Here is an 18,149-nt window from a genome sequence, read left to right on the forward strand (position 1 = left end):
CTTCTCTGGAATCCATCCATCTGATTGGTTATTAGCAAATGATCAAAGTAGTACGGAGGGAAGATATTTTCGTTTGGATTACTGGTCTGGGGGAAGCTTGCGAATGTGTGTGTGTGTATACGTGTGTGTGTTTGTGTAATTTTGCGTTTGTGTGTATTGTGTTTGTTTCCCGGGGAAAACACTCACGAGAAACACCGGCTGTTGTTGTGCCTGCTGTGACGTTAAGTTACTCCGTTCTCCGCTTGTAATTATGCCGTTACAAGCTTCAAAGTTGTATTTATCATCCGAATTTCCCGAAAGAAGTTTAATATTCTGAAAGCCAAGACTTTGTTTATTTGAAATATTTACAGGCCTGTCTCTCTCCTCCCGTTCCTGTCTAAAACACTTGAACGTGCTGTCTTTAGACAACTCTCCTGCTATCTCCATCAGAACAACCTTCTGGATCCGCACCAGTCTGGTTTCAAGGCAGGTCACTCCACAGAAACTGCTCTCATTGCTGTCACGGAGGAACTGCACACTGCTAAAGCAGCCTCCCTCTCCTCTGTCATCATCCTTTTGGACCTGTCTGCTGCATTCGACACGGTGAACCATCAGATCCTCCTTCGCACTCTCCTTCGCACTTGGAGTTTCAGGCTCTGCACTTTCCCTCCTCACCTCATACCTCAAAGACCGCACCTACAGGGTTACTTGGAGAGGGTCAGAGTCCGACCCTTGTCAATTAATTACAGGGGTCCCTCAGGGCTCTGTTCTTGGTCCCCTCCTCTTCTCCTTGTACACAAACTCGCTCGGATCAGTCATTAGCCCGCATGGTTTTTCATACCACTGCTACGCTGACGACACCCAATTAATTCTGTCCTTTCCCCGCTCAGAGACCCAGGTCGTCGCACGCATCTCTGCTTGTCTAGCTGACATCTCTCAGTGGATGTCTGCTCACCACCTCAAGCTCAACCTTGACAAGACTGAGCTGCTTTTCCTTCCGGGAAAAGATTGTCCCACTCTTGACCTAACAATCAACATTGGCACCTCTGTTGTTTCCCCGACTCAGACTGCAAGGAATCTGGGTGTGACTCTAGATAACAACCTGTCCTTCACTGCAAACATCGCTGCTACAACCCGCTGCTGCAGATACACGCTTTACAACATCAGGAGGATACATCCCCAGCTGACTCAGAAAGCGACGCAGGTTCTGGTCCAGGCTCTCGTCATCTCACGCCTAGACTACTGCAACTCCCTCCTGGCTGGTCTACCTGCATGTGCCATCCGACCTCTGCAGCTCATCCAGAATGCAGCGGCTCGTCTGGTCTTCAACCTTCCTAAATTCTCCCACACCACGCCGCTCCTCCGCTCCCTCCACTGGCTTCCGGTAACTGCTAGAATCCACTTCAAGACAATGGTACTTGCGTACCATGCTGCGAATGGATCTGGCCCTTCCTACATCCAGGACATGGTTAAACCGTACACCCCAGCACGTGCACTCCGCTCTGCATCAACCAAACGACTCGTTGCGCCCTCGCTGCGAGGGGGACCCAAGTTCCCATCAGCAAAAACACGTGGGTTTGCTGTCCTGGCTCCAAGATGGTGGAATGAGCTCCCCATTGACATCAGGACAGCAGATAGCTTACACACCTTCCGGCGCAAACTGAAAACTCATCTCTTTCGACTCCACTTCGAAAGATAGAACTATTAACAAAGCACTTATATACTAATAAAGGGCTGGCTTACCTAAAGCCAGTTGAGTAGCACTTGAAATGTTTTTGCTCTATGAAACCTGATGTACTTATATGATTCTGTTTTCTTCAAGTTTGTATTTTGTTGGTCGAATGCACTTATTGTAAGTCGCTTTGGATAAAAGCGTCAGCTAAATGCAATGTAATGTAAATGTAATGAAATCAGATGAAAACAAACTGTAACGGACCCTGCCGTGTTATCTATGATTACTATACGCCTTACATTCATAATTTCAGCCGGAGGGAGGGGAAGCAGCGCTTTGGAACAGCAGAGTGGCGAGGAAGTGCTGTCATCTTCCCTTTACAAGCTTCAAAAATGTATTTATCGTGTGATTTTGGAAATAAAAGTTTCATCTTCTGAAAGCCAAGACTTTGTTTATTTAAAATCAAACAAAACACCCGAACCCCGAAAAACTATTTTTTTACGTAAATCCACGTTTATTTTTAAATGAGCCGTTTGCGACTTCCGACTGATTTCCATAGAGCGAGTCACATATGAGAAAAGTCTTTTACAAAAAGCTCTGTATACCAAAAAAGAGAAACAGGGCAATTCAAATTTCGAAATGTAACTGCATATTGTGAAGACATCTTCTCACATCTTTTAATCAGTGTATATATAATATGGTGTAAATACAGCCTATCTACCAATTGGATCAAATATAAAAGTCAGCCGAATTAGTGTTGATACTGCAAGGAGACGTATTGTGTGAAAAGAAATGTAAGATGTTGTTTAATTGCTTATATATTTAAGATCCACGTCACGTTTTCAGTTGGCTGCAGGTCTTCCAGTTTGTCTAGAAGTCTTCTCATCAGGGCTCTATAAATACAGAACTACGGCAGATATGTAATATTTAATGCAGCCGAACCGTGTATTACAATGCCGTTATGTGATGACTTCCAAAGAGAAAAGCAAGCACACTCGGAATAAAGTATTTATTTATTTTTTTAAATGTTTTCGGATTTCACATCGCCAAACACCATGTTCGAACATAAGGACGCTCATAAGTGTACGTGGTACCAGAGCACCCTAGGCAGAAGGTCCATGATCGATTTCGTTATCGTATCATCGGACCTGAGGCTGTATGTTTTGGACACTCGGGTAAAGAGAGGGGCGGAGTTGTCAACTGATCACCATCTGGTGGTGAGTTGGGTCGAGTGGCGGGGGAAGCCTCTGGATAGACCTGGTAAGCCCAAACGTGTAGTTCGGGTGAACTGGGAACGTCTGGAGGAGGCCCAAGTTCAGGAGGCCTTCAACTCACACCTCCGGCGGAGCTTTTCGGGCATTCCTGTGGAGGTTGGGGACATTGAACCAGAGTGGTCGGTGTTCAAAGCCTCTATTGCCGAAGCCGCGGCGGGGAGCTGTGGTCTCAAGGTCCTAGGTGCCTCAAGGGGCGGTAACCCTCGAACCTCCTGGTGGACACCGGTGGTCAGGGAAGCCGTCCGACTGAAGAAGGAGGCCTTCAGGGATTTGTTATCCCGGGGGACTCCCGAGGCAGTTGCAAGGTACCGACAGGCCCGAAGGGCAGCAGCCTCATCCGTGGCCGAGGCAAAGCAGCGGGTGTGGGAGAAGTTCGGAGAAGACATGGAGAAGGACTTTCGGGCGGCACCAAAGTTGTTCTGGAAAACTGTCCGACACCTCAGGAGGGGGAAGCAGGGAACCATCCAAGCTGTGTACAGTAAGGATGGGACGTTGTTGACCTCAACTGATGGAGTGTTAGGGCGTTGGAAGGAACACTTTGAGGAACTCCTGAACCCGACAACTCCGCCCTCTATGTTAGAGGCAGAGCTGGAGTATGACGGGGGATCAACACCAATCTCCCGGGGGGAGGTCACTGAGGTCGTCAAACAACTCCACAGTGGCAAAGCCCCGGGGGTGGATGAGATCCGCCCGGAAATGCTGAAGGCTCTGGGTGTTGAGGGACTGTCATGGTTGACACGTCTCATCAACGTTGCGTGGAAGTCGGAAACAGTACCGAAGGAGTGGCAGACCGGGGTGGTGGTTCCCCTATTTAAAAAGGGGGATCAGAGGGTGTGTGCCAATTACAGAGGCATCACACTACTCAGCCTCCCCGGGAAAGTTTACTCTAAGGTACTCGAAAGGAGGGTCAGGCCGATTGTCGAACCTCAGATTGAGGAGGAACAATGCGGATTCCGTCCTGGTCGTGGAACGACGGATCAGCTTTTTACTCTCGCAAGGATCCTGGAGGGGGCCTGGGAGTACGCTTATCCGGTCTACATGTGTTTTGTAGACTTGGAGAAGGCGTATGACCGAGTTCCCAGGGAGTTACTGTGGGAGGTGCTGCGGGAGTATGGGGTGAGGGGGTCTCTACTCAGGGCCATCCAATCTCTGTACTCCCAAAGCGAGAGCTGTGTCCGGGTCCTCGGCAGTAAGTCGGACCCATTTCCGGTGAGGGTTGGCCTCCGCCAGGGCTGCGCTTTGTCACCAATCCTGTTTGTAATATACATGGATCGGATTTCGAGGCGTAGTCATGGGGGAGGGGGTCTGCAGTTCGGTGGACTAAGGATTGCACCACTGCTTTTTGCAGATGATGTGGTTCTAATGGCTTCATCGGTCTGCGACCTTCAGCACTCACTGGATCGGTTCGCAACCGAGTGTGAAGCGGCTGGGATGAGGATCAGCACCTCCAAATCTGAGGCCATGGTTCTCAGCAGGAAACCGATGGACTGTCCACTCCAGGTAGGGAATGAGTCCTTACCCCAAGTGAAGGAGTTCAAGTATCTCGGGGTCTTGTTCTCGAGTGAGGGAACAATGGAGCGTGAGATGGGCCGGAGAATCGGAGCAGCGGGAGCGGTACTGCAGTCGCTTTACCGCACCGTTGAGACGAAAAGGGAGCTGAGCCAGAAGGCAAAGCTCTCAGTCTTCCGGGCCATTTTCGTTCCTACCCTCACCTATGGTCATGAAGGATGGGTCATGACCGAAAGAACGAGATCGCGGATACAAGCGGCCGAGATGGGTTTTCTCCGCAGGGTGGCTGGTGTCTCCCTTAGGGATAAGGTGAGAAGTTCGGTCATCAGGGAGGGACTCGGAGTTGAGCCGCTCCTCCTTCGCGTCGAAAGGAGCCAGTTGAGGTGGTTCGGGCACCTAGTTAGGATGCCACCTGGGCGCCTCCCTAGGGAGGTGTTCCAGGCACGTCCAGCTGGGAAGAGACCAAGGGGTAGACCTAGGACCAGGTGGAGGGATTATATATCTTCGCTGGCCTGGGAGCGCCTTGGGATCCCCCAGTCAGAGCTGGTTGATGTCGCCAGGGAAAAGAAAGTTTGGGGCTCTCTGCTGGAACTGCTACCCCCGCGACCCGACCACGGATAAGCGGGAGAAGATGGATGGATGGATGGATTTCACATCGCATAAACCCCATTTCCCAGCGTGCATTGCGGCTAAACCATCCAATCAGCGAGCTGAGGATCTTGCCTACGTCTGTTTCCGGTATTGTTTATGACGGATGTATTTTGTTATACACAAATTCTTCACATTTACATTTTAATTTACATTAAAGTATTTTGTGAGGCCTTCTAAAATGTTTTTAAATATAACTACTGTTCTAGTTGAAGAGTTTGTAAATTAACATGAACCGAAGCTGTTGCCTGGCAACGCAATCGCACAACGTCATGTCCGTTAATACCACAAACACACACATGGATTAACATCGATTTAATACATTAATGTAGCCTTTTTTTCTGCTAAAAGAGGTGTTAACAATACTGTGTATCTGTCACGTTTGAAGGGATGAAATCGTGACATCTTCACGTCTCCCAGCATGGTAAATCGTCACATGTTCACGTCTTGCCGTGATACCGGGTTGCTTTTCTCACACACATGCACAAATGCCCCTCCTGTCCAGAACAGTTTTTCTCCATAAAAGTTACACTAAAAGCCTGTTGAGCCCCAAGCCTGTTTTTCAGGTCTCAGGCTCGAAAATGACATTCCCAGAACAAATGATCTTCACTTCTAAAAGGGGTAAATTAATAATCTTTTTTCTCAAAGCAATGATAAACCTGTGAGTTGGATGTAGAAAAGTAAATTCAGATTGAAAAAAAAACATTATTCATAGTGAAAACCACCCTTGAATGATGGGATAGTAGACTAAAAGCTTTAGGAATCCAAACTATAACATATAATAAGTACCCTGTATCAAGATTGATACAAAACAAGTGAAATTTTACCTTTTTTAGAGAGATTTAGCAACAAAAAAAACACTTCTGGGGTCATTTGGGTGGATTTGCCATATCTCTGGCCCCCCTCGTCGATTTTGATGATTGACACCTCTTTTGAACTGTTAGAGCCAATAGAATCGAGGGGAGGTTCCTAAAATCCACATGCACGTTACCATTGAGTGAGAGTGATGCACACAGTTTGCCCAAAACCGGAAGCTGGGTTGTAGCTCTCACACACAGGGACATGAAGGCCCAATCCCAAACCACTCCCTCGACCCTACCCCTCCGTGATGGAGTGAACTCCGTCTGTAGCCACACTCGCAGCTCAACGAGGCTCCCTCCTGTCAGACGGAGGGAGTAAATACAGCAGCAAGCTTTGGGACGGCCTCCCCTCTCTCCGGCAGAAACAGGAAATGCCGTAACTGTATGTAACAACGGTTTCAAATGTCACAGTCTGCTCCATCTTTCACCAGTAGTTTTCCATTCACCTGTCTCACCTGTTAACCACACCCACGTTTTTGCTCACTCTTTCTCTTCTGCACCCATTAGCTTCACTGCCAGTATTTAAACCCTCACCAGACACACACCCGTTGCCAGATCGTACTTTGCCTTATGCTAGTCTTTCACACGTTTGTCATCAGATTGCCTACCCGGTTCCGACCCTGCCTGTCCCCGACCTGCCTGCTCTGCCTGATCCCTGATCCTGCCTGTCCTTGGACTATCCTGCCTTGCCTGCTGTCTGACCCTGCCTGTACCTACGCTGACCGCCTCGCCTGCTCCCTGACCCTCTGCCCGGCCCTGAGTCCCCTTCTGCCCACTGTCCACCGGTTCGTTTGCCTGTACATCATCCGGTATTCCTCTGCTCTGGTATTATTACCAATAAAGTACATTACCAATACTCCGTGGTTTCTCGAGTGCTGCATTTGGCTCCTTCATAAGATTGTGACATCAAATCAGCATCTCTTAGACAAAAAGTTTAAATGAATAACTCAAATAAAACTCCAAACATCTTTCATTGTGTTTCAAAGCTCTTTTAGTTTTAAACCTGATGTTTATAAGCTTCTTAGTTTTTGCAACGGTCTGTACATATACACAACTTTATAATAAAATGCACACATTTACCTTTTTCTAGACTAAACACAGGTATGATCCTAAGTTAAAAACATATGAGGTTATCATGAGGTTGTTAACATCGCAGTTTATCAGTGGATGTTTGCTGGAACTACTTGTAAACAGCGTGTTTCCAGACGGACACACACAGCGTGACTCCGGTCAGGTAGAGACCGGTCTCAAGTCAGCACCGCTGCAGACTCGCTGTTTGAGGGCTTGATAGCTCACTCCCCCTCCACACCGCTCCACACTCGTTGGTTTGGAACAGCCCTCAATATGGCGGACCCTCCGCGTGAACGCGCAAACGGAGTAGGGTGTAGGGGTAGGGTGTAGGGGGCGGTTTGGGAATGGGCCGAAATCTCCGTTTTTGACAACAATGGAATGATGGATTATCAGTAATGATTTCAAAGTGACACAGACACATTGGATTAACCTTCAGCAGCGTGTGTATCGTTTTAATGCCATTGAACACTTTTGATCAGAAAAACAGCAAAGGTAAGACATATTTGCCGTTTTGGCTCAGTAAAGCTACGTTGTGCGTTGTCTGGGTTTGCCTTCGGTGCCCTTAATCTGATATCTTGTTTGTGCAGATCCGATAAGTAATAAAGTATTTCTACCGCAAGTTCTGTGCTAAGTACGTTAGCATTTTTTCGCTCAGGGCTAATTCAGAGGCTTGGTTTTACCCTTGTGTTTCGTTTAGCAAAACATTATTAATAGCAGTCAGTTAGCTTAGTTTCTTCCCGTTAAGTGGGTATGACACATTTTTTCATTTAATCGTTTATTTGAAGAGGGACAATATATTTAAAACAAATAATACTTTAAAACGTAAACATTCCAGATTTGAGCTTTGAGCTCATTTCCATCCGTAGTCCCTCACATACAACATTTAAGAACCTGACATTTATATACATAGCAAAAATAAATACATGATATGCAGAAAGAGCATGAGCAGCATATACAAGCATTAACCACATGGCAGTACAATGTACGACATATGCTACGACATATAAAGTGCAAGAGGAGACAAAAAGAGCTACATCAAGTGCAAGAGGAGACAAAAGAGCTACATAAAGTGCAAGAGGAGATAAAAGAGCTACATAAAGTGCAAGAGGAGATAAAAGAGCTACATAAAGTGCAAGAGGAGATACCCCTGTATTAAAGTGCATTTAACGGTGATTGCACGTTTGTTTCTCAACCATTCTCTTAGTTGACCTTTAAAACTGTTCAGAGTGGGACAATCCCGTAACTCAGTTGGGAGGCTATTCCACAATGAGCTGCCCTTAATTGATAGAACATTTTGTCCGAAAGTGGTCCGTCTATACCAGGGGTCTGCAACCTTTTTGACCAAAAGAGCCATTTTGCTCCTTTTTCCAAAACGTTTTTTTGTCTGGAGCCGCAAAACATATTTCATAGTTTTTTATTGTTATATCAGACAAAAACTACAGTGTTTTTGCATTTATTAGGCTATTTATTACATGATATAAAACTGTTAACCTCTAATAAGAAACAAAGAACTCTTATAAAGAGAATTACAATTAATACACAGGCCTACTTTAAAATAAATTAAACACAGCACTTGGGGAGTCCTCTGCACATTTGAAGGAAAACAAATATTATTAAAATGGGCCCACTTTGAAATAAATAAAACGTATAGCTGCACCCTAAAAAGAGTTAAAGGTAGGGTAGGTAAGAATGGAGAAACCAGCTCGAGTGCGCTAGAATTTGAAAGTAAACAACCGGAAAAAATATGCCTCTTCCTTCCGACTTTCTTACAGAGTCCCTCCTCCAACACACACGAACGCGCACATGACCAATGAGGGCACGAGATAAGTTTGTGCACAGATGGAAGGCTGACAGGCAGGTAGGCCATCCAGTTACTTTAGCCGGGCCGGCTCAGATGATTGGTCGTGCTTTTTACAGTACTACGGCTTCCAGAGATTTATTTTTGTATGTATTTATTGTCAAAGCATTTAATATATTCATTGCTATCGGGACGTTAAGAGCATTCCATGGAATATAACAATAAGTGTTTTCTGAAATAAATTACATACCCCATTGAATTATGTCTGAAGATCGTCAGCTGTCTTCCTCTCCCGTGTTGTTCCTCGATACGTAAAGGCTGCACCATCGTTGACAACTTCTCTCTACATATCAAACATACCGGTAAACCAGCATCGTTTGCTGTGAAAGTATATAACTCTGTCCACACAGAATTAAATCCTGTGTTCCTCCGGTACTTTTCTTTGATTTATCCATAGTTCGCTCATCGAGCCGGAGGTCAGGTTATTCGCCTCCAAGAAAAGGCGCTCGCGCGGGACTGTAGCAGGATGTGACGCATATTTTAGTTGACCTAATTAAAACCGTTTTGTTTTGTATTTATGTGTCACAGTATCACCTCAAAATACAAGATACGAAACATTTTCAACCATGCAATACAATATAAATAGTCCTACAAATACTTTTATTTTATTTCCTTCTTATTTTTGTCTAAGCTCAAGGGAGCCAGAGCAGAGGGCTTAAAGGGCCGCGGGTTGCCGACCCCTGGTTTATACGGTGGACTTCACAGTCTCCTCTGGTTTCTGGCCTAGTGCAGCGTCCAGTATGTTTTTTGTGGATTAATTCCCCTAAGGGAGGGGGGGCCAGTCCATGTAAACATTTATAAAAAAAACACATAGGCCTACTTTTAAAATTGTCAAAACTCAAGAAATTGTGTTTTTCAAGGATGGTACAGTGGTGGTATGAATTTGGCCCCCACACATACACACCTCGTGCCTTGTTTCAAAGGATTCTACAACCAACTCCATTAGCAGCACCATCACCTGATTTTAATGTACTTTCATTTATTTATTTGAAATACTACTGAGTATCATACCCTGTCGTGATATGTTAATGGTAAGTAATGTATTTTATTGCCAGACCCAAACAAAAGTAGTGTATCTTTCTATAACTTTCTATTCACCTTATGCTAGGGCGCTTCCACATTCCCTATTATGTGAGGGGACTTCCGGTTCAAGCATTTTACTGCTATCACTTTACATAGCTTTGCCAGCTATAAACCTTCCCTAGCCAAAGTTTCTAGGTTTTGAATTAACTGTTATTTAGTTTTAACCGTTTTTCAGGCAAGTAACTATTGCGATTACCAATATGTAATAACTTTGAGATTGTGCAGCGATGTTTGGAACTGTGAGGAGCTGCTGGCTTCATGACACTACCAGGTCTCCTTAAAAAAAAGAAGAATGTTTGTATATTAGATAAAGGTCCCCACTGCAAGTCTAACCGTAGGGTGTTAAAGATAATTCCAATGTAAATTATTAGAGCAGCTAGTTAGAGAGCTAACATTTGCTAGCTAGCTTGTTAGATCGGTAGCTAATGTAAGCTAGCTTGATTAACAGACAGATTCTGTCAGCCACCAACAATAAGTACTTTCTCCATTTTAAATACCAGCAACCTTTATCATCCACGTAGACACTCCACCTACTGTCTCCATAGTTAATCACTATGACTTATTACACTGAAGGCTGGTTTTAAACAGTCAGTGTAACACACACAAGGTTCATTAGCTTCCAGAGGCCGTAAGGATTGCTTTAAAAAATATATAGTAAGCCATTAATGTACTGCTTTCTCTCATAAATGTATTATGTCACCCATCCGCAACCCATACACTATTTATCACAGTGGCGAGCCGTGACTTTTATACCTAGGCCCTCTGACCCCAACCCCTTCCCTAAAAAAAAATAAAGAAAAATAATTATTACGTCACAGCGTATACTATACGCCCGGGGTGCAAAACGCATCAATGAAAGCGACCCTCTACCACACAAAACAACACCTGTAAATAACCCTGTGTTCTTTGAAATTGAAAAGGATATTGCATTGTGTTTGTTACTTTCGTTGCAGTTGTATGTCTTAAGTGTAATTTGGCATGCTTTTATTTTGAAGGCGAGTTTATGCCGTTGACAGGAAGTTGTTGTTGCTATGGAAACAAGAACAGCTTCACCGTGGGCGGAACTTGTCATAAAGTCCGCGATAATAAAACCCACCCATTTAGAGGGAAGATATGATTGGTCAATTGTACTGTCATTTGACATTACTCTCTCTCGTTCAGTTACTATAGCGGGCCCTCTGTGAATTCATAGTTGGACCACCAATCAGCTCATGTCTTCACAGCAACTCACAGAGACGGCTAAAGGAGCTTCTTTCATTTATTTGAATATGTACAGCACTTTGGCTCGACCAAAAATCGTTTATAAATGTGCTATATAAATAAAACTTGATTTGATTTGATTTAACCCTTCACATTCAAACAGAAACTGAATAGGCAGATTCGAAGGATTTATTTCTTTGGAAATATTATTTGAAATACAATTAAATCAAGTTATTTTGGTAAAACTAATGAAAAATATAACTAAAAGAATATTTAAAAAAAATATTTTTATTTTTTTAATGTTTTTAAATATTATTTAGAATATCTTAGGCCCTCAGAGAGGGCCTAGAGGGCCCTGAAGGCTCGCCACTGATTTATCAGAAATGTCAGGCCAGCAGTTATAAATGCAGTTATAAATGCTGGCAAGACATTTCTGATTATCTGCTTAGCGTACCCAGCTCTGATACAGTGCGTGCGTGCGTGCGTGCGTGCGTGCGTGCGTGCGTGCGTGTTCGGGGGGCACATATGGACTTTAAGGATGCACTGTGCCTCCTACTGGTCAACTGAAAGTGTTTGTATGTTATCTGAACTTTCCACAGATATACACATCTTAGTCCTGTCACTTTGTATTCCCATTCCTGTGAATTAAACAGATCATTTTATACCGAAAGCCTCTCTTGACATGAACTGAGTGTGAGGCCTCTCTCTTTATTTGTTTGTCTAAAGCGGTTTGATCATATCTGAACAAGCTGTCTTTATCTAATCGACATTTGGCAAACGAACAAGCATAACGCCCTTGCAAGGCAGCCAGTCAATGCCACGATTCAATAACGCCTAAATGAAGAAAGACCCACGTTTTTTCTAATGACATGAATCAATACGGACAAATTGACCTAGGGTCATTTAATGAGAAAGACATTTTCGTAGACTTCAACTTCAACAAACTCAATACAGGGACGCAGAAATAACAATGAGAACAAGGTGAATACATACATAAACAGTATTACACTTGCGGAGAAGAAAACTGCCGTGACCTTCATCAGCTGCGAAAGTCGCCCTGTCTTCAAGTTGCAACAAGACGTGGCCCTGAGGCACAAAGCAACCTCAGACTCTGGAGATTGTGAAGAAGATGAGTCAGAGGAGGAATGAAGGCAGTCTGACTATCTTAAACTCAGCCTTGAACATTTATAGTATTTTGTCTCTCTGCAGCGAAACTGAAAAGCACTTTGAATATTTTCTCAGTGATCTGACATTTGCATATTGCATGTTCTCATACTATTGCATAGACTCTTGAAATTGTATATGGAGACAGGATATAAAGGAAAGAGTGAATCCTTTAGAACAGAGGTGCCCAGTACGTCGACCGCGGGGGGCAATGCTGGTAGATCGCGAGTCATTCATAAAAAAAAAAATCCTGTTCCGTTAAAATAGACAAAACAGGTTTTGATCCCTCCTCCCTTGGCCTCCCTGCCACTTAATTCAGGAGTTTACTTGATTGACAGAAAAAGCGACCTATCGCTTTCCAGTCTGTTAACCCAGAATGCAAAGCGATACAAAATCAGTCAAGTGCCGGGAAAACTCAAATTAAGTTAAAGAGACAAACAAGAGACAAACAACAAAATGAGTGCGGGACCGAGCAAGAAGCTAAAGACAAACCACTTCCACCCAGAATGGGAGGAAGAATATTTGTTTGTGATGTCACATTCAAAGGTTATTTGCCTTATTTGTAAAGCAAGCGTCGCTCTGCCAAAGAAAGGTAACGTGGAGAGGCATTATCGGAGTGTTCACAAGGCATATGACAGCGACTTCCCTCCGAGTAGCGAGTTGAGAAAGAGAAAGGTCATGTATTATTGCTACACAAATATTATCTCGCAATCTTAGTGTCGCCAACTCGTTTCTAACATGCAAAAAGACAAACAAATGTCGGTGTATTTTCGATCTTTCCAATCGAGACGAGATCTCTCTCCCCCGTCTGTGCGCGAGGGGGCGGGGCAGTTTACACACACGCGGCTGCTACATGCAGCAACACACGGCGGGGATGGCGGAGAGAAGCGCTCCAAGGTGTGGTTAAATGTTACCCGTCTTGAGGTGGACAATGCTCCTTGCCAAGAGAGTTCAGCATGTAAGGGCGGTAACACGAGCAATGTGTCTAAACATTTATCAAAAGTGCACCACATCCAGACGGAGGAATGCACCGGGTTCCACTGTCTTTCTAGTAGCCCTGTAGCCCCATCCACGAGTAACGTTTCCACGTCAGGTGTTCTGTATGCTAGCAGCAACACACGCAGTTAACTCAATGATTCAAACATGGGTTAATGATGAGAGGAAACTGAGTTACTCTTTATGTTGTTAAAGTTTCAGCTATTCTGTTTACAGCTCTGTCATCAGATTATTTAATACGATTTGTTAAAACATTGTTGTTTCTTTTGATGTGAAATATTATTTATTTTTATTTAAATAAAAAGCAATGTTAGTTTTGTTCAAAATTTGTTAATTTAATAATATATGTATTTTTGAATCAAGTATTCATCTTTATTGTCTTCATTGTTAGTTTCCACATGCCTAAAACAACCTCAAGCTAAATCTAAAAGTTGATGGCTAAACAAGAGGGTTTGAGAAATTGTGCAAGGCATACAGTAATAGTCTGAATAGTCGATTAGTCGTTTCATTAATCGATAGATTAATCGATTATCAAATTAGTCGTTTGTTGCAGCCCTATTATCCCATGTATAAATAAAACGTGTTATTCAGCAACCCTTGCAATTTGGGATTTTATTTTTGGTTGGTAGACCTCGGTGAGCTGGTCATTTCAAAAGTAGCTCACCAGCCCAAAAAGTGTGGGCACCCCTGCTTTAGAACATGTCATTTACAGTTAATGCAGCTGCTCTGCCTGGAACCTCGCTGAGTTTTCCTGCTGATCTCTCCCAGGACAAAAGGTTCAAAGTGCTCCAGAAATAAACCTCTGCAGATTCAGATCTGACTGTTTTGGCAGTAAAAACATGGATGTGTAAAGATAACTGGGTACAGTGTTGGATGCGGGACCCCGTTCATTCCTACAAAAGTTGCCCAAGTCTTTGGGTAAAAGTATTTTTGTGCTAAAAGACGTACAGTATGGATTTGGTTTTATATCACAGTATTTTGGGAAATGTAAGGCTGCGGTAAATGCATCAGATTTGTGTTAGTTGGGCACACCAAATTAAAACCCACTCTGATCTACAATTTCCATCCGCAATGTCATGTATGCATACATTTGATCAATCTTGCTTTTTCTTCCAGGCTGTTCTCTTCCCAGCATTGGTTTCTTTCATGAGTCATACAGTGAGTGGATGAGATTGAATTGTAGATACTCTCGTGCATGCGTGAAAACATGTTTTAAACATGGCTCAGAGGAATAAGTAACACGTGCATGTGAACACGAAAGAGTGCACGTACGGAAATACACATCTCATACCACACATACTGTAGGAGGGGACACTCAATCTGCACCACACAGAACATTGGTGTGTGTGTGTGTGTGTGTGTGTGTGTGTGTGTGTGTGTGTGTGTGTGTGTGTGTGTGTGTGTGTGTGTGTGTGTGTGTGTGTGTGTGTGTGTGTGTGTGTGTGTGTGTGTGTGTGTGTGTGTGTGTGTGTGTGTGTGTGTGTGTGTGTGTGTGTGTGTGTATGCAGTGGTGGAACAAGCATTCAGATTGTCTACATAAGTAAGAGTAACAATAGTAACTTGTATACTGGTATATGATTGTTGACGTGTTAATGTCTCTATCACTGCTTGTAAATGTGGAGCTGATATTATTTCCTTTATGGTAAATGGACTGCATTCATATTATTTGTCCTTTAAATGCTACTGCTGTGAATCTTAACTCATAATGATATGTCACGTTTTTATTGTACTAATTATTTTTGTATATTTATATACGGTGTAGATATTTCTCTTTTTTTTTAAATATAATTTTATTTACCTTTTGAAATATTACATTTTTATAATTGCTACATTTTTGAGCTTTCACTTACAATTTATTTCCTATAATTGTGTTTATGTTTGCACCACGATATATTAAAGCAATTTCCTTCAATGTGTTCTACTTGGCAATGAACCTGATTCTGATTCTGAAAGTAAAGGCAAGACATACGCTGACTTCCAAAAATATGGAAGTCAGCTTATGTCCTGCCTTTATTAAAAGGTGGGGAGGCCACCTTATTAAATAATTATAGGCTCATCTCTTAATTGTCAGTTCTGGCTTAGGGTCTTGAAAGCCTAGTGAGTGAACAGGTAAAGGAGTTTTTATGTAAAAATGATATCCTGTCTAAACATCAGTCAGGCTTCAGAAAGCAACACAGCACCATTACTGCCACAATGAAAGTGGTGAATGATGTGGCGAGTTTTTTAGATAATAAGCAGAGTTGTGCAGCTCTATTTATTGACCTTTCCAAAGCGTTTGATACCGTCGATCATCGCATCTTAAAGCAGAGGCTACTCAGTATTGGCATATCCAGCCATGCAGTGGGGTGGTCCTCTGAAGGGTCCCAATGTGTTCACTTTGATGGGCTGTCTTCTGAGTAGTTAAACATTACTAATGGTGTTCCTCAAGGTTCTGTTTAAGGTCCACTTTTATTCTCCATATATATCAATAGTTTAGGTGAAAATGTCGATGGAGCAACCTTACATTTTTATGCGGATGATACCGTGATGTACTGTGCAGGTCCCTCCATTAAGGAGGCTGGTGTTAAATTACAGGCTGTTTTTAACATTATTCAGACTCAGCTCTCTGAACTAAAGCTTCTTTTAAATGTTGATAAAACCAAGGTAATGCTCTTTTCTAAAGCTAAAAAGACACCAGAGCCTGTTTTAGATATTGTAACTACGCAAGGAATAAAACTTGAAGTTGTTGCCTGTTACAAATACCTTGGTATCTGGCTTGATGATTGTCTCACTTTTAAACTTCATGTCAATAACCTGCTTAAAAAGCTGAGGGTTAGGCTAGGTTTCTTCTACAGGAACAAGTCCTGTTTCTCTCTTGAGGCCAGGAAAAGGCTAGTCACTGTGACCTTTTTACCTGTGCTGGACTATGGTGATTTGTTATATATGAATGCACCTGCCAATTGCCTGGTCAAGTTAGATGCTGCGTATCACAGTGCACTAAGATTTGTGACAAACTGTAAAGCATTAACCCATCACTGTACCCTGTATGCAAGGGCTGGTTTGCTTTCACTAACTGTACGGAGGCTCAGTCACTGGTACATTTTTATATACAAAGCCATGTTAGGGAAACTTCCATCTTATATCTGCTCCCTGATCTCACGGAAAATTGTAAGTGGCTACTGCCTGAGATCGCATGCTGTGGTTTTATTAAATGTGCCAACTGCTAGGACTGTCTTAGGGAAGACAGCTTTTAGATGCGCAGCTCCTCTGTCTTGGAATAGTCTGCAAATTAAATGGAAACTGAACAATCTGGTTTTTAAAGCTTGGTTGGATGCTACTCAATCAGATGCTGTTGGTACCTGTTTATGTGGATAGCAGTGGAGAACCGTGTCTATCACAACTGGACCTTCTGTAGACACACACACCCCCCGCCGCCCCCCCCCCCCTCCGCGGCATTATAATGTCCGTCTTTTCACTGAATTGTCGTCTTGAAAAGGGTACTCACAACAATTCCGCAACAACTTCATCTTCACCTGTTGCTTTTGTCATTTCAACGTTAAAAACAAATAAAACGGCATGAATTGCTTCGTCGTATTCATCTAGATCCTCTGTCTCGAGCCAGTTAACTAGCGGGCCTTCTAGAATACCCTGGAACCGAGGGGAACTCTGAAAGAACACGCCCATTGGCTACAAATCAATATATGATTGGTTGATCAAACTGTCAGTCCAAACGTACGCTCTCATTCAGTGCAACGTCCAGGGCATTCTATCAAGGATGTAGAATACCTTGGTTGAAGGATATTCTACCCAGACACCCAGAACAAGATCTGATTGGTTGCTTTCTTTTCTAACACAAAACCACTGAAATGCGTAGTGCATGGTCCGAGAAGGACAAACAAATCAACGTAACACTGTAATATTACAGATCAACAACACAGATACGATTCTCATTTATTCATTTTATTACATTTTATTTATATAATTAAATCGATTTTTTGTTTATTTTATCTGAGTGTTCCAGGGTATTCTCTGAATACCTTGAAGGCCCTGACGGTTCAGCACTGGTGGATAGTTGTGTAAATTGTAATCCCTGTAATGATGCTGTATGATGTCCTTTTTGTTGTTCTGTTGTTTTATGTTTTTATGTTTCATGTGGAACCTACTTGAGCAGGTCTCCCTTGAAAAAGAGATCAATGATCTCAATGGGTACACCTGGATACATAAAGGCTTGAAATTAGATGAAATGAAAGATATGTAGTGGACTAACAATTAGAATATTGGTTTCCAAGATGTAGTGGAGTGAAAGTATAAAACAGTATAAATAGCACCTTTAAATTGAACTTCAGTATTATACTTGAGTAAATGTACTTCATTACGTTCCTGTGAGTGACTCACCGTCCATGTCGAGTCTCTGCATGATGATGGCCAGCTCCACCTCACTGGGCATGTATCCCAGAGAGCGCATGGCCATGCCCAGCTCCTGTTTGGAAATGAAGCCGTTTCCGTCATGATCCAACACCTTGAACGCCTCCCGGATCTCTGCCAGGACAAATGGGAAATGGAGTCAGCATCTATACTATAGTATGAACAATGACCCCCCCCCCCCTGCTTCACACAAACACATGTTGATTTGCAGCACTGTGTGTGTCAGTTTCACTTATTTCTTTACGCTCATCTGTATTTTTGGAATTCTTTCCTTTGGCAGTGATACACATCGCATTGATCTTGCATTTTATGATTCCTGACAGCATTTCACCCAGCCACCCCTCCCCCCCTTTCATCATCCCTCACACACCTTTCTACCCCCCCCTCCCTCTATCTTCCTGTCTGACCCAGCTTCGGGCTGCGGATTATAC

General features: G+C 43.3%; 1 protein-coding gene across 1 annotated transcript in view; it reads right to left on the reverse strand.

Moving 5' to 3' along the window:
* LOC117555642 (calcium-binding protein 8) overlaps positions 1 to 18,149 on the reverse strand; it is a 205,643-nt gene that overhangs the window by 116,025 nt on the left and 71,469 nt on the right. Inside the window, exon 4 of the mRNA XM_034230579.1 lies at positions 17,689 to 17,832. Coding sequence (XP_034086470.1) covers positions 17,689 to 17,832 — 144 coding nt within the window. The remainder of the gene's footprint in view (positions 1 to 17,688; positions 17,833 to 18,149) is intronic.

The sequence above is a fragment of the Gymnodraco acuticeps genome, unplaced genomic scaffold, assembly GCF_902827175.1.
Source record: "Gymnodraco acuticeps unplaced genomic scaffold, fGymAcu1.1, whole genome shotgun sequence".
Taxonomy (NCBI): Eukaryota; Metazoa; Chordata; class Actinopteri; order Perciformes; family Bathydraconidae; genus Gymnodraco; species Gymnodraco acuticeps.